General features: G+C 32.0%; 1 protein-coding gene and 7 non-coding genes across 8 annotated transcripts; all 8 read left to right on the top strand.

Annotated features, from left to right (window-relative positions):
- The first annotated feature begins 957 nt into the window (after nucleotides 1–957).
- On the top strand, nucleotides 958–23,605 carry LOC106073026 (importin subunit beta-1-like). Its single transcript, XM_013233495.2, has 24 exons — nucleotides 958–1,135; nucleotides 3,070–3,128; nucleotides 3,232–3,414; nucleotides 3,558–3,758; nucleotides 3,884–3,960; nucleotides 4,134–4,209; nucleotides 4,312–4,371; nucleotides 4,456–4,545; nucleotides 4,673–4,783; nucleotides 4,911–5,012; nucleotides 5,611–5,782; nucleotides 7,678–7,922; nucleotides 9,468–9,598; nucleotides 10,903–10,978; nucleotides 13,427–13,498; nucleotides 15,011–15,082; nucleotides 15,192–15,339; nucleotides 15,469–15,551; nucleotides 16,030–16,137; nucleotides 16,629–16,772; nucleotides 16,960–17,065; nucleotides 17,403–17,517; nucleotides 18,910–19,074; nucleotides 21,427–23,605. Coding segments are annotated over exons 1-24 (2,637 nt in total). The 5' UTR covers nucleotides 958–1,095; the 3' UTR covers nucleotides 21,428–23,605.
- On the top strand, nucleotides 13,674–13,746 carry LOC129923528 (small nucleolar RNA SNORD31). Its single transcript, XR_008775496.1, has one exon. It is a non-coding gene; the product is annotated as a small nucleolar RNA SNORD31 (small nucleolar RNA).
- LOC129923529 (small nucleolar RNA SNORD31) lies at nucleotides 14,285–14,354 on the top strand. Its single transcript, XR_008775497.1, has one exon. It is a non-coding gene; the product is annotated as a small nucleolar RNA SNORD31 (small nucleolar RNA).
- LOC129923524 (small nucleolar RNA SNORD31) lies at nucleotides 14,864–14,932 on the top strand. The gene has a single exon (XR_008775492.1). It is a non-coding gene; the product is annotated as a small nucleolar RNA SNORD31 (small nucleolar RNA).
- LOC129923527 (small nucleolar RNA SNORD31) lies at nucleotides 15,590–15,663 on the top strand. The gene has a single exon (XR_008775495.1). It is a non-coding gene; the product is annotated as a small nucleolar RNA SNORD31 (small nucleolar RNA).
- Nucleotides 16,484–16,552, top strand: LOC129923525 (small nucleolar RNA SNORD31). Its single transcript, XR_008775493.1, has one exon. It is a non-coding gene; the product is annotated as a small nucleolar RNA SNORD31 (small nucleolar RNA).
- LOC129923523 (small nucleolar RNA SNORD31) lies at nucleotides 17,246–17,315 on the top strand. Its single transcript, XR_008775491.1, has one exon. It is a non-coding gene; the product is annotated as a small nucleolar RNA SNORD31 (small nucleolar RNA).
- Nucleotides 21,279–21,346, top strand: LOC129923526 (small nucleolar RNA SNORD31). Its single transcript, XR_008775494.1, has one exon. It is a non-coding gene; the product is annotated as a small nucleolar RNA SNORD31 (small nucleolar RNA).
- Nucleotides 23,606–25,456: the final 1,851 nt, after the last annotated feature.

Below are 25,456 nucleotides of genomic sequence, written 5' to 3'. Positions count from 1 at the left end.
AAACAACTATTTATTTAAAATGTATATCCCGAAAATTGAAAAAATTTCCCCGAAAATCTAGTTTTGGATACACTTTTATCGCCCCCCTTCCACAAATTGCGCTAGATACATATATGCATCCCCCTAGCCATGGAGTATGGTGCTTATTAAATGTTTTATTTTTTTTTGTTCACCTATAGATCTAATATCTTGTATTAGGCCTACTCACAAACAATAGGCCTACGGCGAGGGCTGTGGCCGCTTGCGGTAGAAATAAATATAAAAAAAAAGCCCCCTACATCTTTAACATTATTTCAAGATAATCAGAAGTCTATACTCAAAATACCATATTAGAATCTAGATATTTAGATTCTCAATCAAGAACCAGTAGGCCTACTACGCAGAATGTCAGATTTTAACAGATCTAGAATAAGGGAAATGACGTGAGGAAAAATGTTATTTCGAACGTATCATTCTCCTCACCCCCCAAACAAAAATTATCAAAGAGATCTATTACTTTACTTTTTTTCATATTATGCCACTAAACGTTGAGCCTATAAGGTCTAATATCAATTTATGAGTACTCTAGTATATAATATATAGAGAGAGATAAAAGTCTCTGGGCAATTCATATTGTTTTGTACCTAATAAACTAGGCGCCAATCTTTATTTTTTATGACTGGATGGTAAAAAGGAAGTCAATGCGCGTGTTTCCTTTTGTTAATATTATACTTTAATCTTATTTTTAACCCAAAAAGAAGCTTACATTTTAGCAAATATGCTCTTTAAAGTTAAAGACGACATTTTTAAAGCTAAGTTAAAAAATAATGCTCAGCTAGTTCGCAATTGTTGCCGGCTTAAAACCCGGTGTACCATTAAGATTTTTAAAACGATTCTTTTTATTGGTGAAAATATTGAAATATCTAGAAACTGTCCAATGAAAATTACTGTTTCAAGTACTCATGTACCGGAATTCAGTTGGTGTATCATTACGCATTCCACATGTGTAGGGCCGACCTTCTTCAACGAACTAACTTATTTATTTTTTTTTTAATCCAGGATTTCTGATAATATTGTAAACCAGGAAAAAAATACTGCCCACATCAGTCTGTTTAAATGGATCTAATCAAAATCCTTGAAAAAACAGTATCTCCAGGTATAAGTCTAAAGTAGAAGTCAATTATTGATAAGTCGATCTAAAATAACTGCTCGAACTCGAGACACTCGCTCGAGTCGTAGTCAGTCAGGCTAGTCTAGTTTTTAAAAGTAAGGCAAGTCCAGTGTTTTGCTCTGATCTAATCTATTGACCCTAGTCACTAGTCTATCTAAGATCAGTCGTTAGAATTCTTATACATCTAGGACTAGGTTAGTCTACTGGTATTTAATCTTGATGGTGTTTAAAATTTAGTATAATTATATAGAATATCACAGGCAGGTGTGTTCTGTTAAGTCAGTGTTATCTTTAAAATTAGACTCAGTTGTCATGACTATTGAACTATTCTAGAATCTAGAAATCTATTTTCAGTTTCATAATCATATTAGACATATTCAATTGCTTGGTTTAGTCTAGTACTCAGTCATTTAAGAGTTAGGAAGTTAAAGTTAAAGACTGGTTTTGATAGATAATAGATCTTTCCCATTCAGTTCAGGCATGATCAGGTGATTATTGTAGAGAGTAGAGATAATAATAAAGCAGAGAATTTAATAACATTGAAGTAACAATAAAGTGATTTGAAAGTCCCACATGGACGACAAAAGTATTTTTACAAGAAAATGGAGAATGATTGGATATTTGTGAAATGGCTTGTAGACCTCTTCTAGAATCTAGATAGACTAAATCTCGAGATCTAAGTCTAGTTGAAAATGCTATTCTGTGCGGAGAAAGTGGCTATTTTACTTTAAGTGAATTAGGGGAACTTCACTGGAATTTTTAGAAGAAAAAAAAAGGAATTTTGAAAATATGCATTTAAACTTTGTCAGTCAGTTATACAAGTTATAGCCATCTGATTTTTAAGATGTGTGTAAAGATTTTGTATTGCCAGATTTGATAGAATAGAACAGAATTCATGTCATATTCATAACATGACTCTTTAATTATAATTAATTATATAACACAAAATATGATAGTTTTGCCGTTTTGGACATAAAAAATAACACTATCAGTATCACTGAGTATCAGCAATCCTACTGCACTGACTCTTTATCATGTCTAAATCTAGTCCAGATTATATTTTGTGTCTTATTATTACTGTGTATTTAATGGATTTAATTTTAAGATGAAATGGATAGATCTAGTGACAATTTAGTCTGGATATAGATTCTATTTCTGTAAGATCTTCTAAAGTAGATCTTGCTAGTATTTTTTGTAATGGCTTGCAATAATGGCAACAGCTTACACTAAAAAATATTAACTGTTGATTTATAGCTACTAGTTAAATATTCTAATAAGCACACTAATTTTATACATTATAATGAAAAGTTATAAGTGAACCTGTAATATCTAGAATTGAACATGAATTGCCAATAAGTCATAAGTGATTTCATGCTAATAAGAGTCTGAAGTGTCTAGAGCTAGGGACTTTGCTATAGATGGACAAATTGCTAGAACTAGTGTTAGCCTTTCTGAAAGTTAAATCTACTGTGTGAGCCATGAGAACTTTAAAAAACATTAACAGTTTGAATTTTTCAAGAAGCAAGATTAAGATCATTTAAGTTATTTGTTGTTTTTTTAAACATCTACATTTTTTATTTTGTAAAATTAAATATGCTTAGAGTGTGGCATAGGAAAATTATTTTGATTGTTGAAGATTAGATTTACAAGTTGGTAAAAATATCAAGATTGATAGAGTAGTAACCTTAGAAAGATTCAGCAATGTAAAAATCAAATTAAAATCAAGACAGTCTGTACTAAATTTAGACACGAATGCATTGATGATTATTGACATTTTTTAGTATAAAAAAATGCACCATCCATTTTCATAATTCTACAAATATTACAAGATAATAAAATATCAGGCTAGTATTCCAAAGTTTCTTTGAATCGTTATTAGTGCTAATCTTTTACAACAATTACACTTACTTTATGTCCAGATACTCATGAGTTGGAGACAGCCCAACAGTTCTTGGAGTCTGCTGCAGCGCAAAATTTAGTAAGAAATTTACTGATTTTCAAATGTTCAATTTCTAAAAAAAATGTCATCTCTTTTGAATCATGCAGTACAGAAAAAAATGTTACAAATACTCTATTTGCAGCCAGAACTATTAAAGTCCCTCAGTAACATTTTAAAACATGGTGGAAACAGCCCAGTTGCTCGAATGCAAGCTGGTTTGCAGCTCAAGAATGCCCTGTACTCAAAAGACAATGCTATTAAACTTCAACATCATCAAAGATGGTTACAGTTTCCAGATGATGTTCGAAGCTTCATTAAACAAAATGTATGTACCCATTTTTTTGTCAATATTACTGTACTTAAATTAATAATAACTAAAGGTAGATATGTAATAAAAATATATAAAATATATTTTAAAAATATATAATAAAATTGATAACTGCATATAATTGTTGCTGGTGATTTTAGGTTCTAGATTCACTTGGCACAGAAACTGTTCGACCTAGCTCAGCAGCTCAGTGTGTGGCATACATTGCCTGTGCAGAGCTTCCTCATGGTCTATGGCCAGATTTGATTGCTCGATTAACCAGTAATGTTATCAACCCTGCAAGTACAGAGATGGTGAAAGAAGCTACTCTTGAAGCTGTTGGATATATCTGTCAGGAGATAGTAAGCACACATTTTACTTATATATATATATACATACATAGTTTTTCTTTTGGTGCATAGCTTATAGTAAACATCTTTTTATTTTTTAATTGCTTTTGAGTTCCTTCTATTTATTCATAATTTAGGAACCTGAAATTCTTCAACCCCAGTCTAATGAAATTCTTACTGCTATAGTGCATGCCATGAAAAAGGAAGAGCCTAGGTAAGTGACTTTTATTAAAAGGTTGATTTTTTGCTTTACTGCTATAGTACATGCTATGGAAAATGAAGAGCATAGTTACTTTATTAAATGTTGATTTTTTGCTAAGTCTTTAACATTTGCTTTCGAACCACAACTTATACATCTTCTTATTTGTGTTTTATGTATATTTTCAGTAATCATGTTAGACTGGCTGCCACAAATGCTCTACTAAACTCTTTGGAATTCACTAAAGCCAATTTCGATCAAGAGGTAATTTTTTAAAAGTATTTCATCAAATTGTTTTTGTTATCTTTCTTGATGCCATTTTTATTTGATAAATAAATATATAATTTTAATATTTCTCAAATATAGGCTGAAAGACATCTTATTATGCAAGTAGTATGTGAAGCCACCCAATCTCGAGACACTAAGGTACATGTATTATAAAAGTGGTATTTAACTCTAATAAGCAAATTGATTTGACTCATATTCATGTGCATATTTATGTATTTTCAGGTCAGAGTAGCAGCTATGCAATGCTTAGTCAAGATAATGTCCCTTTATTATATTTACATGACGCATTATATGGGACCTGCACTATTTGCTGTAAGTTCTGCTAAATAATATCTAAATTATTTTAAATAAGCAAGAAATTTACAAATTTGTTCTTGACTTGTTAAAAAATTATACTGCACACAATAAAATTATTTGCTTTGCACAAAAATAACTTTAGATCACTGTAGATGCCATGGAACATGAGAATGACGAGATAGCTTTGCAAGGTATTGAATTTTGGTCAACTGTTTGTGACGAGGAGGTGGACCTTGCCATTGAATTGTCTGAGGTAATGTTATTTTATTTTTACGGTTTCTATTGTGGATAAACTATAATGTTTAAAAGGTTTATTTCAAGTGTTTGAAAACTGAAGGTTTTTATGAAATTAGCTTTTTAATATTTGAAATGTTTTATAGGCAGCTGAACAGGGTCGACCACCTGAACGTACAAGCATGTTTTATGCCAAGGGAGCCTTGCAATATCTTGTCCCAATTCTTTTGGTTACACTTACAAAGCAGGTACACTGAATTTCATTAAAAAAATTAACCATTTCTTTATATCATATTTATGTATCAATTTCTTTAACTTTGTAAAAATTAACACCATTCCGTTTAAACATTTAGTTAATCAAGTAATTCAATCAAGTGAAATCCAATTATATATACACATAAATACTAATTTAAAAGTAAACTAGTGTCCTTTTTTTTTTTAAGTGACAATATATTAGTTTTCATTACTTTGGATTTCAAATGTGTGTCTCACGACTTTCATGATAGCTCTGCAGCTGTCTGCTTTCCACAATGCCAATGGGGGCAAAATGGTGTAGACAGAAAAAAGAAACTTAAATAGACCCTAGGTAGACAACAGTTATGTCTGCGTTAGATGTGGCAAAATATTTAGGTCTCAACTGGGTTTGCTTGGTCACATGACATTGAAATCAAAGACAGTGAATTATATATATATATTTGGTTTCATATACTGTTGAACTTAGTACAATAATGTGTAATTAAAAAGAACCAATGTAAAGTAAGTCCCAAATACATAGAATGTGTGTTGTTTATGTAGAAAAATTCCCTTGTGATAAAAGGCTCATGTTAACTCTACACTTCTGTGCAGGAAGAATTTGATGATGATGATGAATGGAATCCTTGTAAAGCTGCAGGGGTGTGCCTCATGTTGATGGCCTCTTGTTGTGAAGATGATGTTGTTTCATTTGTTTTACCTTTTGTCAGGGACAACATCCGTAATGAAAATTGGCGATACAGAGATGCTGCTGTAATGGCCTTTGGTACATATTTATTTCTTCAAAACATTTATAAATTTAAGCAATAATTTCATCACTTGTGAATGGTTTTTGGAGAGGCAGTGCTGTAATTACATGAGTGTAAACGTGTCATGATAGTCAATTTTGGAATCACTCAGAGTACTATGTATTTAAAAAAATTGCTCATTTTAACAGATAAATCATTTTGTGTAGTAAAATTATTTTTAAAAATTTCTTTTTTTTTTTTAAATAGTATTGGGGTATCTAAATTAGTAGAAAACATACAATTTCAACACATGCTAATTCATCTGACCTTGTTACAGTAGGATCAAATCATTTTCTTTTAATCTAAAACGAATACAAACTAGAACACCTGAAATGACTTGCAAAGGTTTTTGGTAAGATTTAATTGGCTAAAACTTAGGCACACAAAATGTTTGTAGCCAGTCATCTTGTTATATAAACACAGAAAGTGCCAGCACTGTAAAAGCTGAACAAAGAGGAAGATAGTAATGACATTGCTGTGTTTTATGATAATTGGACATTTAAAGTTTGTTTCAAGTTGCATCAGCAGTGAAATCCCTTAAAAAAAAAAAAAAAGGAAAATCCACAAGAGTGGACAACATTTCTGCTAAACTTCTAAAGGCTGAGGGAGAAACCATTATAAACGCACTTTTTAAGATTTGCAACAGGATCTGACAGTGAGGAGAATGGCCCAAGCCCTGGACCCATTCACTCATCACTCTTCCAAAGAAAGGCAATTGTAATTCTATCCAAACTTCATCAGCGTCAACCCATCCCAGCAAAGTACTGTTTACAATTATTTTGAACTGGTAAAACAAATAGAAGATAAAATTATATAGAAGTGGGTATTAAACAAGGTCATAGCAAAACATATCCTAAACCTCAGGATTCTTTGCAAGAAATACCTTTAACACTGACGAAATCTTTTTCATGTCTTTATTGATTTTAAGAAAGCTTTCGACAGAGTATGGCATGTGGCACTCTGGCAACAATTGAAAAGCACTATGTAAAACAAAACATCATAAAAGTAATACTAAACATCTACAAGCAGGCTGCTTCAACAAGAGCATTTGAGACTGGTTTAAAAACATGGAGGGAGACTAGGCTGCCTACTTTCACCAACATTTTCTTTGAAAGGATAATGGAAAAGGTTCTCTAGGGCTGTGAAGTTAGAATGTAAGCACCGGATGGTCTGGCAGGGACAGAAGATCTCATGATTTTCCGCAGCATATGGTATGCAAATCAATGCTGAATAAAAAAAAAATGACCATAGTGTCAGTAGTCTTAAATACCTTGGAACTATAGTCTCAGATAAAGGAACCAAACCTGTACTACTGGCCAGAATTGGAAACAGAATATTGTTGTATACTTGTGAATCTTGGATGCTGACTGCAGATCTAGAGAGGAGGATCCTAGAAATGGAATTGAGAGGCTACAGAAAGATCCTAGGTATCATTTTTAGACTCACAAATTAAGAAATTAGACATCAATATAGTAATTGGACCCCACAATGATCTGCTATCAGAAAAGCAAACTATGGCCATATCACAAGACCCTCAGGGCTCGCAAAGGCCTTGCATCAGGGAACAGTACCAGGGAAAAGAAGAGGCAGAAAGCAATGGGAAGACAACATAAAAGCATGAAAGTGATCCTATCTGGGGGGAATAGGAAAGCTGGAAGGTTACCAGATTTATAGTAAAAAGATGAGGGGGAAAAAAAAGGTTTGGAGCTAGTCTACCCCTTTAAATTTAGGGTGTTAGGTTTTTGAATCTGGTTTTGTGAAATGGATGGATTTATTTATTAGTACTTAAAGTTAAATGAATTCTTTTAATACAAGTAACTATAAAATTAAAAATATCTATTGTTTGACACATTTTAAAATTATTTCTGCTCAGGGTCAATTCTGGAAGGACCTGATCCTGAAAAAATGAAACCTATAGTTGAACAAGCTATGCCCATGCTGATAGAACTCCTAAAAGACCCCAGTGTGGTTGTGAGAGACACTGCAGCTTGGACATTAGGGCGTGTGTGTGAAATACTGCCAGAGTCTGTTCTTCATGAAACTTGTTTAACACCTTTGTTGACAGCACTTGTGGAAGGTCTTGTTGCAGAGCCTCGGGTGGCTAGCAATGTCTGCTGGGTATGTTTTCATTTTCATTAATACATGTTTATATTTGGTGTAGTCCTGTTGCTTAATTTGAAATGGTAGTGAACAGGGGTGCCTTTGAATTATCTGGTTGAAATGACACTTCAGCAAGGAAAATAACTAAGATTTGATATTTTGCTAGTTGTTCAAATGTGAATGTATTTTGTTTTAATTTTTTTTTTACATAGTGTTAGCAGAAGTAATGTATTTCTCTGCAATAGCTTTCTTGGGCAGTGTTAAGTTGCATTAATTTTTATTTAATTATATGACATTTCTATATTTTTTTTTAATTGCAGAAATTGTTAATACCATTCTGTTAAGAACCTACAAAATATTTATATAGCAAATGATTATTTTCTGGTATTTTATTATTCCAAAAGGCTGCATACTGTATATAAATCATAAAAACAAATTTTAATAGATTTCTATTTTTTATATATATATATATATATATATATATTTAGGCATATTCTCTTTTTCCCTAAAATATGAAAATAGCTGTGTGAATGCACATGTACAAAATTTATAAAAACAAATGAAATCAATAATTCTTTGGTGCGTAACACTCCATTGTGTATACTTTAGATTTAAAAAGTTAACTAATAAAATCGCTTTTTTTTTTTTTTTTAAAAAACTTCACAAATCTTTGAGGTGTGTGTTGTGGGGAAGGATTTTTTATTACTGTTTGGGGGATGGGGTGGGAATGATAAGCAAAAACGTGCCTTTTAAATATGTTGATATTGAATTGAAAAGTCGAGCAAATCTAGAAATTCTATTTAAGACAAGTTTTTTGTTGGTGGGGGGGAGAAGTGATACTATCTAATAGCTAGGGCCAAAATTGTGTGTACTTGTGGTGGGGGGGGGGAGACATATAAAGTGGTTCATTTATGTAGAGACATAATCTTGGTGCAACAATAAAGGTTGTGAGTTGGGGCCGGAGGGAGAGAAGGAGACTATATGAGTGGACATTACTATGTGCAGGGAGCAAAAAGGGGTTCCAGAGAAACAGATAAGGAGAGAGGGATAAGGTGAAGAGATATGGGAGAGCTTAAGGATATCGAGGGTTGAGAGAGGAGATAAAGAAAGAGTGCGTCATTCAGTTGTATCAGATACTGGAATTTTTATACTTTAAAACTATATTTTGAGGGCATTGTTAAAATGCAGGCATTTTATTGGAATTGCAAATGAATAATAACAAAGGGATTGTGGGATACCAGCCAGAATAAATGTTATATAATCCATCCATCCATCCCAGTGGCGCTACAGCCCATGGAGGGCTCTGGCCTGCTTTAACACATCCTTCCATTCAGATCTCTCCTGGGCCTTTCGTCTCCACACCCTAACCCCAAGCTGCTTCAGATCTGCTTCCACATCATCTGTCCATTGCATTCGGGGTCTGCCTTTGGGTCGCCTGCCTTTTGGTTTTTGCCTGTATAAAATGATATATAAACTGGGAACAAATCTACGGCCAGTGTGTGTATATATATATATATATTACAATGTTTTACAACACTAAAAGAAAAATGTTCTTTATTATAGGCTTTCTCAAGTCTTGCTGAAGCTGCTTTTGAAAATGCAGAGCAACCTGAAGATGGTTCAGAGCCTGAAACCTACTGTCTTTCGAATTATTTTGAAATTATAGTGGAAAGATTGTTGCATACAGCTGACAGGTACTAGTTAGAATTATCAATATATTACATACTAAATATTTGTTGTTCAAAAGAAAAATAACAGCGTCAAACTTTCTGAAATAGATGTGGAAAAAAAATGTAATAAATTTTCAAAATTAAATTCTTTGCCATGAAAATGATCATTTATACTCCCACTTACCATGGACAATTAAATGAGAAAATGTAACCTCTTCTTAACAACCTTATGCCCAGGACAGCCAAGCCATTTTCAAGATAGAAACCAAAGTGGTTAAATTTACAAAAAAAAAATAAAATTATTTGCAATTTCTACTGTCTTTGAAAGCCTACATTTTAATGCCTTAAGTACAAAACAATTATTCCTTCCACTTGAGCACTTTTTTGGTTTACAACTTTCTTTTGTTCCTTTTTGTTATTGATGTATATTTCTTCACAGATCTAAATCCTTTTGTAATTCTCTATGTGTAGATACTTGTCAGAGTGAATGTGAGGAATTAACATTAGATCATTGTGATTATCTGTGTTTTTAAAGTGTGTGTGTGTGGAGAAAATTATTACAAAATGAAACTAGCTAACTCTAGCTGGAGTTAATGTCAATAAGTAGAACAATTAAATGACTAGATCTGTTATAAAACAAATAAAAGTCTTAAAAATTGCCACAATTAGCCTACCAGTATTAAAAGTAAGTTTTTTTTTTTTCTTTTTTTTTTTTTTAAATTGGAGAGGGGGGTATATAATAGGGTTTGTGAAAATGGGTTATTCGAAATAAGGTGCCACTCTAGATCTAGATTCATGACTGACAAGATACAAATAAATATGTAAAGAGTAGACTAAGTTGCGAATAGTGATGTTTCTTCTTTCAACCTGTTCCGCAAGAAGGGGCATTTAATTTGAAAATATTGTGTATGTATATCGATTCATTAGAAAATACAAAGGATTTTTTGATTTAAGTATTGTGTGTATATGTGGGTGGCATTACAGTGCAGGGAGATGAAAAGCTACAACTGATGGGCGAAAGAAGTGTTTATGCATACTCTAGAATAGAGGTTTGCATGCCCTTTGATTGAAGGATGAATGAGACTGAAAAAGAAAATAGAATTTATGGTTAAGAAAATTGTGTTGGTGGTGTGGGAGGATTGTACTGTGGGCCATTTATTGAGGGGTTTAAGATTTCCTGGCACATATTATATTATATACCAACTATTTAAACCGTAGAGTAGCATGGGTATCAGTTAGTGTTGATAAGCTAATTCTTTCAACACATTTTTTATATTTATTTTTTACAAATCAATTGTTCTTTTTATAATGATGATATTTTTCTCCAGGCCTGATGGCAATCAGCACAATTTACGTAATGCTGCATATGAAGCATTAATGGAACTAGTAAAGAACAGTCCTAAGGTAATTTGAGCTGATGAATTAAATAATTAAATATCTTTTACTAGACAGGGTTCATTATTTGCTGGAGTCCTGATATGTTTGAAATGGGGACACGACAATTCGTTCACTGACATTTCGTTCACCGACAAATCGTTCACGCGACAAATCGTTCACCCGATAATTCGTTCACGCGACTATTCGCTCACGGACTATTCGCTCACAGACAACTTGTTCACCGACAGTTGGTTCACGACAAATCGTTCACGCGACAAATCATTCACTAGCAATTCGTTCACAGACAAATCGTTCACTGGATATTTCCAAAAACAAAAAATTGCTAGAGATCGGGCCTGATCCGAAATTCTTTGTAAATTTTTGTTTGTTTGTTGTTAATATTTTGTTAACGAGGACAGTATGTGATAAAAAATTATACTTAAAAGAAAAAAGAGATCTTACAAGCAAGCTGAAACATTTAAATGGGACCTCACTTTACTATAGGTAACATTTTTGCTTTCAACATGTAGGCCTTCTTTTACACTCATGTCCATCATGTAGTCTTGTTCGACCAACCCATATTTGCTTATCTTCTTAATAGCGGTCCAGATGTTTAATTAGCATACCCTTTTTATTGATATCTTATTAACAAAAACAAATCTTATCTTATATAATACAGACGTTTCTTCAAAAAAGAAGAATATTACGTCCTACACGTCATGCATTCTGCCAAATCACTGGTTTTCCTGGCTAGCTCAGACACACTAGTGTTTTTTCCACAATCCTTTCAGTGTTTTTAGGAGAGATAATTTAGATTTTTAACAATGGTACTAGATTTGGTACAATATATGGTTTCACTGTTCAACTCTGAACGTCACATACTAGATACAGATCTAAGGTTAATTAATACTTATCAATTAAGACATCTAAGAAAAAAAAAACTAATTACATATACAACACTAGGAAATATTTTGGTTCACTATCAAAAAATTTTAATTTATCGCAATACAACAAAATAAAATTGTTTCAATAAATTTGTTATTGAGGTCCAAGCAATCAAATTAGTCTACCAATGGGTGGTCACATATAGAAACAAGTTAACTAAAATAAAAATAAAACTTCTTTTAAACTTGATGTCTAGTAGATATTTTCAATGTTAACAGATTGAACATGTGTATAGACAATGTCCAATAAAGTTTTATTACTTCCAGAGGAGCCAGTCTGTCTAGCACTCAACTAAGTGTTAACTAGAGTATCCAGATGAATGGGTAGATTCCCGGTCGATGAAAATAAAGAGGGGGGGGTGTAAAGGATTATTAAAGGTGAAAGTAAAAATGTTACCTATAGTAAAGTGAGGGCCCGTTTACATTTTTCAGCTAGCTTGTAAGATCTCTTTTTATATTTTTTTTTTATTTTAACCTTAAGTATAATTTTTATCACATACTGTCCTCATTAACAAAATATCAACAACAACGAAATTAAAGAAACTCGGATTAGACCTGATCTCTAGAAATTTTTTGGATTTGGAAATAATAGCTACAAAAGTTTTAATGTAAATAAATTAAAACACGCGACGAGAATATATAAAATTAACAATATGTTACTATCCAGTGAACGATTTGTCTGTGAACAATTTGTCCGTGCCGTGAACGAATAGTCGCGTGAACGATTTGTCGTGAACCAACTGTCGGTGAACAAGTTGTCTGTGAGCGATATGTCGCGTGAACGAAATGTCTGCTGAACAAATAGTCGCGTGAACGAATTGTCGTGGAACCGTTTGAAATTGATTTACTAAGTTTAAAATGCTAGTATCTAAGCTATTAATTATTCTTAAGAGAAGTGTGTCAATCATTGAGTGATTGAGTTACAAATGTCATTTTCATTAACTTTCGCTATTAATGCTGCCACTTAGTTTATCACTGCACTGTTGTCCAAAATGTTAAATCAGATCCTAAAAACTTAAAGTGCTATATTGAAATCTCCAATTTCACTATCACCATTGTGCAAAAAAAAAAAAAGCTACCTACAGTTACCTAATTTAGTTGGGAGTTGATGTGTAAGTGCAGCTGATATGCAAAGGATGCCTACTTTCATCTTATAGTAATTTGCCTAGATCACTTCTGTTATGACTACAATACAATACTAGTAAACGATAACTTAATAGTATTGTAAATGTGTAGTGGAAAAAAAGTAAAGTACACTTTCCAGACAATACATTGGTCATCTGTTTCTATGGGTTTTAGTTAATGAGAGTATCATATGGTACATTTACTTTTCCTAACTACTGTCAATACCTATTAAAATCTCATGTTTCACAGAGATTCAAACCTGAGATCGCTCAACTAAAGATCCAAGGGCCTTACCACTCTGACACCAATATTATTGACCCTAGTTGGTTTTGCCATTTTTTAAATTTTTTTTTAGCTTTATATTGCTTGTGAACTGTTTGTTGAAATAATTTTTTTTTACTTACAGAACTGTTATTTGATCGTGCAAAAAACAACAATGATAATTTTAGAAAGACTAGAAAGGGTCCTTTCTATGGAGGTAACAAGATTTTTTTAAAATTGAAGTTAAAAATATATTTTTTTTTCTTTTGGTTAACAAAAAAACAACCTATTCTCTTAATTTTCCATAAAAAGCTAGTGCTAGCTAATAGCCACTTTTACACAAACAAATATTATAAAATACTAGTAATTGTGTAATTTAAGATATTGTTTCTGTTTTCTGTGATGAATATATTGCCGCCCCAGTCTGAGTTTTTAAATTGACTGATTGGTTTTATTCTGAGAATAGAGATACTTCTATTTATGTAGAAAATAGATATTTTTTTAATTAATTAATTTAAAGCTTGATTCTTGTACAGTGAAGTGCCTACTATTTTTTTTTTTTAAATGCTTGTTTCCAACTATTTCAGTTAAGTTTAGAAATAAAAGATTGAGATGAAATATAAATGCTCACCAAAATGTGTCATCTTATAAAATAAAAATTTACAGATTATTTCCTTTTAAATAACACATCAAACAAAAACATTATTCTAGCTTTCAATTAAAATATGTAAAAAATTCAAACAAAAACATTATTCTAGCTTTCAATAAAAATATGTAAAAAATTAAAACGTCAATGTAATAAAGTTACATAATTGTATAAGCATTAGTCGTCTGCTTGTCAAATATCATTATAAAAATACATGTACTTGTTAAAGCAATTTAAAAGACAGCTCTTTTAAAATTGAATATATACTATTATGGATAGAATAAGTATTTGAAATGATTATCAGTTTTATAAAGTCACTCTCTCATTACTTCTGTTAATATAGCTCAAATAACTTTTAATTTCTGTGATGAAAATATTGCCGCCCCAGTCTGAATTTTAAATGACTGATCGGTTTTATTCTGAGACTTTAGTCTGGCATAATGCTATCTTTTTAAAATGTTTCATATATCACATTGTAATTATAGACATTCCTTTAACTAACATCTTTACTTTCTCAACAAATGTTTGGACAGGCAGTTGTCCCAAAAATTCAAAAGCCCTGTCGTCACCAGGATTCAGATTCAAACCCCTTTTTTATATTCTTTAGAAGGACGAGAGCAAGCTTGAAAATGATTAGGCACATTTATTGCCTTAAACACATTTCAATGATGCCATTCATCAGAGGTGCTTTTTGTCTTGTTAATATAGGAACTTCAGATTTTAGGCTCAAAATATCTTGTAAAAAAATCTTTCATAGTGAAATGGTATTGTTTCCACACAGCTAATGGGCATTGGGTAATTAACCTGGCAAATTCAGTATTTTCATGTTGGGACTGCCATAAAAGGTCAAACTTTACTCTGAACTGTTCATATTCATTGATATTCTGACTAGAAAATTTACAATGAAGAAGAAATGTTTATTTTGTAGTTCATCTCCTTTTCTGTGATGATTTTCCACCGCCCCAGTCTGATTTACAATGACTGATTGGTATGATTCTGAGAATTACCCCCTAAAAAATTTGTTAATGGTACCAATGAACTTAATTGAAATGATTTTTTAAATTATTATTCTCTTATTTCCAGGGTGCTATTCAGTCAACCAATGATAGAGTGCAGTATAATGACTTGCAGTCACTTTTATGTGCAACCTTACAGGTATAGACACAGGTTCATATTTTCATATATTAGTACAGTAATCTGAGAGAAAACAAACTAAAAGCATAAACTAAATGCATGGTTGTTTTTTTTTTTGTTTTTTTTTCAGAGTGTATTAAGAAAAGTTACTCCTGAGGATGCTCCAAAGATTTCTGACCAAATAATGACTGCTCTTTTAAGAATGTTTCAATCTACTAGTGGTAAAGCTGGTGGAGTACAAGAGGATGCTCTGCTTGCAATGTCAACACTAATTGAAGGTAAGATTTGTTTGTTGTGTGTGTTTTTTTTTTTTCTGTGTGTGTTAAACCTCATCGTCTATAAATGATTTAATGTAAATAATGTATATAAAGTATTTGGTTAAAGAGACAATTGTTTGCTTTTTTCAGTTCTAGGAGATAAGTTCCAAATGTATATGGATGCATTCAAGCCATATCTTCTTTTGGGATTGAAAAATTATGCAGAGTATCAGGTAGGTCCTTACATATTGCAACTTAAACATTAAAATGCTTGATCTATGATGAATATTATTACCGCCCCAGTCTGACTTTTCTTATGACTGATTGGTTTAATTCTGAGACTACAAATGAAAATTTGAACACACACACACACAAATGCTTTCCAGCATAAACAAACATTTTAAAATGTTGAAAATTCGTGAAACACATTTTGTCATCTAATTACAGGAGCTAGTGAAAGTTACAAGCTCTTAAAAATTGTAAATAACCTTCAAATTTGAACATTGATTGAAATTTAGTCCCGTAACTTTATAGGTTAATTAGGTTTGACCTTATCTTATAAAGATTTTTAGTATAATGTGCCATCATATTGTTAAATATTTAGATGTTTTTGATAAATGAACGGTGATGGAAATTTTTACACTACTATTTTTGGATTAATTTTTTCATTACGTAATGAAAGTTCTAAATCTAATGTTGATATTTAAACAGGTTTGTTTAGCAGCTGTTGGCATTGTTGGTGATCTTTGCAGAGCTTTGGGTACCAATATATTACCACATTGTGATGAACTCATGATGATGCTATTGGAGAATTTAGGGGTAAATATTGTTCTGAATTAATGCAGTTTGACTTTTAAATCATGGAAATTGTGACATTTAGGTTCTAGTTGTTTTAGTATTGTTGAGAAAAACAAGCAGCACTTCATTTGGAAATATTAAACATGTACTTAATGGTATTTTTTTAAATTTCAATTAATCACATTATTTTTCAAAATTATCTTTCAAATATTGAGTGAATGATTGAATATAGCTTAGGACAGCATTGTCAGGGATTAAGACCCTGATAAGATTACATGCCAACATGTGTATCTGTATTAGTTCATTGATTTCATAATACTGGTTCTTTGGTAGATTTTTATGGAACAAATTTAACTATTTCTGTGAAAATAGATGATGATATTTATGCCGCCCCAGTCTGATATAATTATGACTGATTGGATTGATCTGACTTATTATTCTCTAGCAGCATTTTACCAATTATTTCCCATTAGGATTGTATAAACTAAAACAATTTTTTTTTAATGAAACAGAATGAAGGCGTCCATAGATCTGTGAAACCTCAAATTTTGTCTGTGTTTGGTGATATTGCACTTGCTATAGGACCTAATTTCAAGATGTATTTAGATGTGGTCATGACAACTTTACAGCAAGCTTCTCAAGCTCAGGTGGACAAGGTAATGGATTAGTTGTAGTTTGATTATCATTTTTTTCTTTATGCCATTGATGACAATTTCTAAAAACTAAATTATGTGAGTTTCTGATTAGTCTTGCTGAGGCTTTTAATTTAATCTGTTCCCCATATTTTTTTTTGTTTTTCTTTTTTAAAATGTTAATTCTTTAGGTGTTTTTTTTTTTTTTCAGACTGATTATGATATGATTGACTATCTGAATGAGTTGAGAGAAGGCTGCCTTGAAGCTTATACTGGTATTGTACAGGGACTGAAAGGAGATGCAGATTCACCAAATGGCAAGTTGTAGTTATTATTCACTTAGCCCTACAAGAACACAAAACAATGCTTGACTTTAATTGATGCTCATACTATTGTCATAAAACTTAGATTTTATATGTAGTGTGGTTTAAAAGAAAAAATATTTACACAATTACAACACTTTTCCAAAATTGAAGATTTAGAAAGTCTTATAGTACACAGCATGATGAATGTTATACCGCCCCAGTCTGATTGAAATATGACTGATTGGTTTGTTTCTGATTTTTTAGAGCATAGTTGAGTGTAATTCGCCAAACATAATGTCATTTACAAACTTGCAATCATTATTTTTTTTTTATTTTTTTTTTTTTTTAGCTGATGTTGTACTGATCCAACCTCATGTGAACCATATTGTGTCTTTCGTTGAGCATATTGCTGTAGATGATGATAAAAGTGAAAGTAATGTGGCGGCTTGCTGTGGCCTAATTGGGTAGGATTTTTATGTTCTTTTATATAGTCAGCATTGTGATTTCTAACAAAATAATTTCAAACTTTGGGGGGGGGGGTCCTCACACTAAATAGATTAGATTTTTAGACCTATACAACACATCTACTTGATTTAGTCATTTAGTATATTTTTATTAACTTGTTCTCTCTGTAATTATTTTCCACATTCTGATGGAATTATTTACTCATCCCATTCGTCATGCCACTACCATGTTATGATTAAACTTCAATAAATTATTTTTTTTGTTATCAGAAAATGTTATATTTCGGTTAAGATTTTAAGGAAGAGGCAAGTCCTTTTTATATAAATGAAATTAATGTTTATAAGATCTAAAGTGATCATAATTTTAGATTATGAAGTCAAACATGAAAAATCACCCACTGTGATCAGACCTATGAAATATTTTATGATCTAGATCTAAATAGAAATAAAATTCTTTTATATTAATATTTTCTCAAAACATAAATAAAACATTTAAAATGGATTTCTTGAGCTTATTATTTTGTGTTACCCCTATTTAAAAAAATGTTTAAAAAGGACGAGAATTTAGCCAATAACAGTTGTCAATTATCATAAACCATCTACCCATTCCTAAGAAAAGGGATGTAAATCCATATCAATTATCATTTTATATATTTTTTTAAATCAATTTTTAGACTAAATTCACAGTAAAAAAAACCTAATAAAAGGCATATACAAAAGGGATTAGCATCATGTTTCAAGTCATAAATAGGTCTACACAGCTCAATAACATTTAAATATCACATCAAATTTAGTTGCATTCCAATCTCCAATTCAACTAGATCTAACATAATCAATACTAGATCTAGCATTGATTTTGTTTTCCTACTGTCAGTCTCAAGTGGCTCACAATCAATTACCAGAATCATTATTTCTTTATTCTACAGCTTAAACATTAATATTCCTATCAAAATCATATTCAATTGATAAAAATAAAAGTAATTTTCAAAAAGTTATAAAAATACATTCCAACATGCTACTGATACCTTCTTCTTCGTTCTTTTATTACTTGTCGGAGGGTTCAGATCAGTAATCCTATATCTGAGATTAACCGCGCAGTGGTTTCCAGATCAGGCAGTTCTCCGTATAGTTTTTGTTCTATAGAAAGGTTTTGGGTTCAGAGTCTTGTTAGGGCCTCTTAATATAGTATGGGATAATTTAAAAAAATGATTAGTCTATTCATGTAACATATTCTTTTATCATTTAGTTTATTGATTTCTTTAATAAAAATGTGCGTGCATAGTTGAAGTGTCTAAAATGTTTTTACTTAAGTAGTATGAACTCAGTTTATATTGATTCATATCTGTATTCATTAATTTTTTTAAAAAGCTTATAATTTATTTTTTTTAATAGTGACCTATGTTCTGCATTTGGAAGCAGCATGCTACCAATGGTGGATAGAGAAAGTATAACCAATTTACTAACCCAAGGAAGGCGCAGCAAAGTTCAAAAGGCTAAAACTCTTGCCACATGGGCCACCAAGGAAATCAGGAAACTTAAAAATGCTGCTTCATCATGGTTAGTGTGTCACTTTAATTTTTCCATTTTAAAACTGCCTATGATGAAATTAGTAATTTGGTGAATACTTACTGTGCTTACGATTAGTCTTTCTGAGGCAGTTTACTAGTAACTGTATTACTTGTTTGTTTTTTTTTACAAGTAATTTATCATGTGCACATCCAGTCTTTAGACACAGTTAAAGTTCTATTTTTTTTTTAAATCTTGTGTTATCGTATTGTCTAGCTCTAGGCTAGAGTGTCTAGAGAGGTTTGAATCAGTCTAGATAAGATATCCAGTTTCAGCTAGTTTCTTTAATTTGAATTGATTATCTAGATTTAGAGCATCTAGACTTCAATGGCTGCTTGCCAGCTTTTGAAAAGTTAAGAAAAGTATCAGAGTTGAGAGTATCATTATGCCCGGCCGCTATGCGCTATTAATTTTTACTCTGTTGATACGATGTCCTCTAGATCTAGATTTTTCTATTTTGAACCCTGCATGCCGACTTCATGAGTTTAAATGAGTTCATAAGTTTTTTCTATATATCTAACTAATAAATAATCATTACTAATGCTTTAAAAACCCAGTGTTGTAGAGATCCACTTCTTGTAAACAACTTGTATCTGCATGAAAAAGTCACATAAGGAAGCCTCAATATGCAATTTTATTGCTAAACATTCTCTTCCTCTTAGCATTGCTCCTCATCTGGTTGTTCTGGCTTGTTTTGCTTAAGAACTCAGCAGAGATCCAGCAGCTTTCTCTCTATTTCAAACATTTTTTTGGTGGACATTATGTACAAAGTTTAATAAACAGTTTCTCCTGTATAAAATTTAATAATCAGTGAAACAAACAGAAGTGTGGCTCATACTTTTGAAGTATTTCCAAAATTCAAACATGTTTTGATTTTCAAACACATTAACTCTTTATAGTTGTTTGAGAGAGTTGTTACAATAACAGTAAAGCAGTTATCTATTATAGAATGCTCAAGACTACCTGGACCCAGATATAAAGCATCTGCAAAAACTTTCTCCTCTCATCTATTTGTACAAACAATAGTGACTTGCATGCATTTCGTGTGCATGTGTACATTAAAGCTTATGCAGTGTAATTATTATGTAATACAACATTATTAAAATTAAATTATTAAAATAAATATGTAGATCTATAATATAATTATTGTAATCTGTGTTCTTTTACTTATAACTCGATACAAACTACCTTAGGTCTCGATACGTCTAGGTGTCCCTGGTTCAGCTGTATTTACAAATAAACAAGTAACACTCGATCAAACACAGAAACGTTTAATAATCATTACGGCATATCACACAAACTGGACTCTCTGACAACCAACACACTTCCGGTCATTCGCGCAGATTATAAAAATAGATTCATCATATAGTATAGGAGTTAGAACTATTGATTTCAAACAAAGCACATAATTATGAATTAAAGGTTTTCTTACTTTTAATTATACTATTTACATCTAATGTATAAGAAGCGAACTAGTATTGTTATTAAAGTAATATAATTGAAGTTTTATTTATTGCGTACAGTATGGTTGACAAACATAAACGTGTGTATATTCCACATTGGGGCCCAAAATTCCACATTTTCAACCTGAGTGTTCCACATTCTGGGTCTTTGGGGTAGACATGTCTGGGCCAATGAAATGCTGTTTTCTACAGACCTACTTTAATCAGAACAGTGCCATTGAGTTGGGGAGAGTAGTCATTGAACTCAGGGGGGGGGGGGTGATCTTATCAAACAACACATATTTGACGTTAACGTCATTTAAGTTATCCACAAAAATATTTTTTTTTATGGAATAAAAGGATTGGTAGGATTTGTTGTATAAATATGTCCCCTTTCAGTTACATAGAGTCCAGGATAATGTGATGTGATAAAAAAATATTTTTTATAATACATTATAAGTATTCATTGGTTTATTTGCATCACTATTCTAATTATTTAAACAGCAAAGCATTTTCATATCATACAAAATACTAGTTTGCTTGCATTGTAAGGTTCATTCGATTTTTTTGTTACGATTTGTTATTTGGGGGGGGGGGGGGGGGAGAGACGGACATGTTTTGTTTTTTTGTTGTGTAATATCCCAACTTCCCCATAGTAGGTAATGAATAATATTCTTAATTAAACAGTTTAAATTGATATACTGGTAATTAAAATTTTCTTTTTCACTTGCAACTTTTTTTTTCTATGCCAGTTTAATTTATGATGAATCAATGCCGCCCCAGTCTGAAATTCTGACTGATTGGTTGTTTTCTGATGTTTTATTTTTTTTTTATTAAAAAACTTTTCAAGATGAAAATTGATGTGTATATGCCTATTAAATTTTTTTTTTCTCTTTTTCAGATGCCCAAATGAAGGATTTTCAGACTAAGACAGGACAACTTCCCGACTGCAACAGCCTTGGCAACACGGTGACTGACGGCATCTATGACACTTCCCCGCCCCCAGCTAATGCCCTACATGGTCCACCTCTATTCCTCTCATCGGCTGGTCAGTGGAATTGCCCCAACTATTGACTGATTTGACTGCTACTTGAAAACACCCAAATTAATTCAAAGCTACTTGATACTTTTGCCAGCAGAGTGAATGAATTATGACACCGTGAGAAAAGAAGCAGCCAAGAACTCACATCATATATTTTCTAGGACTTACATTGGATCTATAGTTTTGAGATATAGGATACTTCTATAGTACAAATCAAAGCGGCTTTTTACTTTTCTCAAGTTCATTGCCTGTTTTGTCATTCAGGAAATGACAGAACTTTGATTTGTGTAATTCTAAATTAATTAGGTTTCTGTGACCTATTGTCTCTGCCTAGAAATGAACATAGATACATTTTCTTTTTATTCATAACAAAACCCAAGCTGTAAATTCTGTGGTTGTCTTACTTTTATTTCAATTATGCAATTCATGGCTATGTAGCATTTACATCATCTCTTGAAAGAAGTTTATCAGTGATTATTATTTTCTGTCAAATTATTGAATAGTGTCTTTTCAGTAACAACTTTGATTCACAGCATTCAAAATTTATAATGATTTTAATTGAAATTGTACTTTTAAAAGTTGAAACAATCATTGTTATATATATATTGTACTTAAAGAATTCACAATATTTAAAGACTATCTTGTGTAATTTGAAGTTTAGGCATTATTACAAAATGTCCCTAGAATACATGTACATACATGTATACAACATAAGGGTTTTTCTTAGTAGAATGTTAAAAAATTATGGATTAAGTATTTGCGTATGAAATGTTTTTCATGCATGTTTTAGAACTTTTCTTACTATTTACATGAAAAATTAATACATTTTCCCCTATGACAAGAAACTTTAAACTGTAATGGTTTTAGTCCTTTAGTAATATCTATATATCAGGGAAAATGCTGTACCAGTAAGGTTTTTGTTTCATTGGTGTAAGCATAATAAATGTAATAAGCAGCAGTTTAGTTAGCCTTTGCTCTGCTGTAGTCAAAACAAAAACTCAGCTGGTAAACATTGGATTTAAGTATTACCTTTTGTGATTGGAGGCTTGCTAATAATTGTATACACACAATCATAAGTGAACTGATGACACTCTACTGCTCACATCTTGGTGAGACCTTTCAGTTGCTGACATAAGGAAGTTTGAAATTTGGTTTGAATGTGATGATTGAATTGCTTGTGCTAATGAATGAATTTGTATTCCATGGATTGAAGACATTTTTTTTATTCTTCAAAGTCCATTTCAGTTCCTGTTCTACTGAAAAAGAATAGTGAACTAGATTTTAAATGAACACATCTCTGTCAATATGTTTCTTTTTTTTTTTATTTGGGTTTAAAACAAAATTTTGTGCAGTCTACAAATACTAATCAGCTTTGAATTGAAATGTCTTAAATTGTTCTAACTCAACTGGTCAAGTGTAATTGTTATTCATAAATATAAAAGAGCATTTAAATAAAACAAACTGGAGCTTAACATTTGTGAGTCTACTGATCCTAATAGTTAGAAAAAAATACTTTTGATTATTTTTTTTTGTTTTGTTTTCTGCAAGTTGGCTAGAGAAAAACAACCAAGAAATAATTGCTCAATCTTAATTTTGACTGCCTGCTTGCTTTGTTGACAACACTTGGATATTCCTCAGACAGTTTACTTTATGCTGTCAATACTGATCATGTTCTGTCCTGCTAATGATACAGTAGTTTTGCCCATCTTATGGAGACAATTCTAAACAAACAACTTATCTTCTGCCAGATGACTTTTAAAATCATATATATATATATATCTATATATATTTTGTCATTGTATGGAAGAAGTGACAATAAAACAACTGGCCTACAATTGTGTGTGGGGTTATATTTTGTCTTCGTTAATTAATTAGGTTATTGGAGTTAGGTCAATTAAATATACTAAGGAAGGTCATTGTTTAAAAAGTTAACCATTTCTTGTGTAGCAGTTCGAAAAGTGGTTTTCTAATATTCTACTTAAGTGATGTACAATACTTTTTTTTTTTTAATATAAATAAATTTAGCCAAATATTTCAACATTTTGTTTTCTTAATGTTTGAATTTCTTGCTTTCTAGTTTTCACTAACCTTATTGATAATGCTCTAAATATTTTTTGTGCTAATGTTACTAACAATGTTCTTGAGACTTTCTAAACTCAAGGGTTGAACGTGTTGAACAACTGACATCTATGGCAGTCTAAGGTTAGGCTGAATTAAATGAAACAAATAATCTAACTTCAATTGAACAGAAACAGTTGAACTGACATCTATGGCAGTCTAAGGTTAGGCTGAATTAAATGAAACAAATAATCTAACTTCAATTGAACAGAAACACTGACAGTGTATCAGAAGATGTGCTGAATTAAAAAAAAACACTACTACTAGTAAGTTCTAGCTATAATTTGCCAACAAGTATAGTGGCAAACAACATTTAGCCACGTGATAATATTGATAAAACAAATTGGGGGGGGGGAATTTATCACGTGACAGCCTTTATGGGTTACGTAATTTGTATAGAAGAGATAGAGAACCACGGGGCTAAATGTTGTTTGTTTACGATTGGTGAATGAGGTCTTAGAGCACGCAGTCTAGAATAATATAAGATAATTTTCGATTCTTGCAACAATCGTGAGTGCTCGCTAGCTGTCTCTTTCAGAGGCTATCGGCAGCTGCTTACCTCCATGCCAGTTAAGGCAAAGTGGTGTCTCAGTTGTTCGTCTAGAAAAATGAAAGTTAGATTTGAATCTAGTCATTCCTCGTTATTGAGGAGCGGGAGCTAGATCTACTATCTACATTGGATGGATACATTGTATGTGCGCTGGACTGTCGTTCTGTTGTCTCGGTGGTCCACCGTTCATACACTGCTCGCTACCATCCCGCGTGGTCTTGCGAGAGGTTTGGACTAGGGAGTAGTTATCTTCAACTCTGAAGGAACTTCCGAAACATGTAAAATATTGTATAAACATATACAGGGCCAAACTTAACGGAGCAGGGCAGGCAAGAAAGGAGACTCCATAAAAGAGAAAAATATATTGGAGTTTCAACGGATCAGAAACATTTAAGTATTTTTGTTTATTTTTAACGTTTTAAATCTTGCGTCAGGTGACAATAATGTGATTAAGACGAGAGTCCGCTTGTAGGCACTATAAAGCAGGCTCGGATCATATGTAGATAACGATATTATTGGTTTACGCCTACAGCTTCGGATTTACGACAGTGCGTCTACCAAGAACCTTACCCTCCACATTTTTTTTAAAACTAAATTATCCATAGTAATTTTTTTTTTTAAAGGGAAAGTGACAAGTAGAGCCTACTCTACTTCTTTCTTCTAAAATATTGCATGCTTTTAGATATAAGCATTTGTATCTGTGGATATTTAAGCTTTTGAAATAGTGTAGCACCTCCACATACCTAAGTCTGGCCTGAACATCGGTTTATAGGTATATATCTAGACAAAGGCGGCTTAGCAGTGCGCGGGGCCCTGGGCGAGTGTCATATGCAGGGCTCCTTATATCGTAACATCTCTCTAATGGGCTCGTCCGCTTCTGACGCTGTTGGCGAAAATGTTGATTCATCTATACTCTCTTAATCAAATTGTTTCTATTTCTTTCGTCTGATTCTTTGACTGACTCTTTGTCAGACTCTCTGTTCCTTGAATTTCAGATCGTCGTTTATTTCAGAATCAATTTTTATCTTTGTTGTGTTCGGTGCACCAGAGAAATCTTTGTCCTGGTACTTTCTAAAAAGTGCAAGAAGGTCTTTGCATGTCAGCAGATTGCAACGTTTTGCTGACAGTATTCATAACAAATCAAATATCATACTATAAGATAATACTGATAAAAAAAACTCCTTAAAGCTTCCTTGTTAACAGTTTGCTAGACATTCGGCT

This window comes from Biomphalaria glabrata, chromosome 16 (genome assembly GCF_947242115.1).
Source record: "Biomphalaria glabrata chromosome 16, xgBioGlab47.1, whole genome shotgun sequence".
Lineage (NCBI taxonomy): Eukaryota > Metazoa > Mollusca > Gastropoda > Planorbidae > Biomphalaria > Biomphalaria glabrata.
This window is presented reverse-complemented; position numbering and strand designations above follow the sequence as displayed.

Coding starts and splice junctions, on each gene's coding strand:
- LOC106073026 (XM_013233495.2), top strand. CDS start 1,096: ATGGATCTAATCAAAATCCTTGAAAAAACAGTATCTCCAG. Junction 1,136..3,069: donor TGAAAAAACAGTATCTCCAG/GTATAAGTCTAA, acceptor CTTTATGTCCAG/ATACTCATGAGTTGGAGACA. Junction 13,499..15,010: donor AAAGGGTCCTTTCTATGGAG/GTAACAAGATTT, acceptor TCTTATTTCCAG/GGTGCTATTCAGTCAACCAA.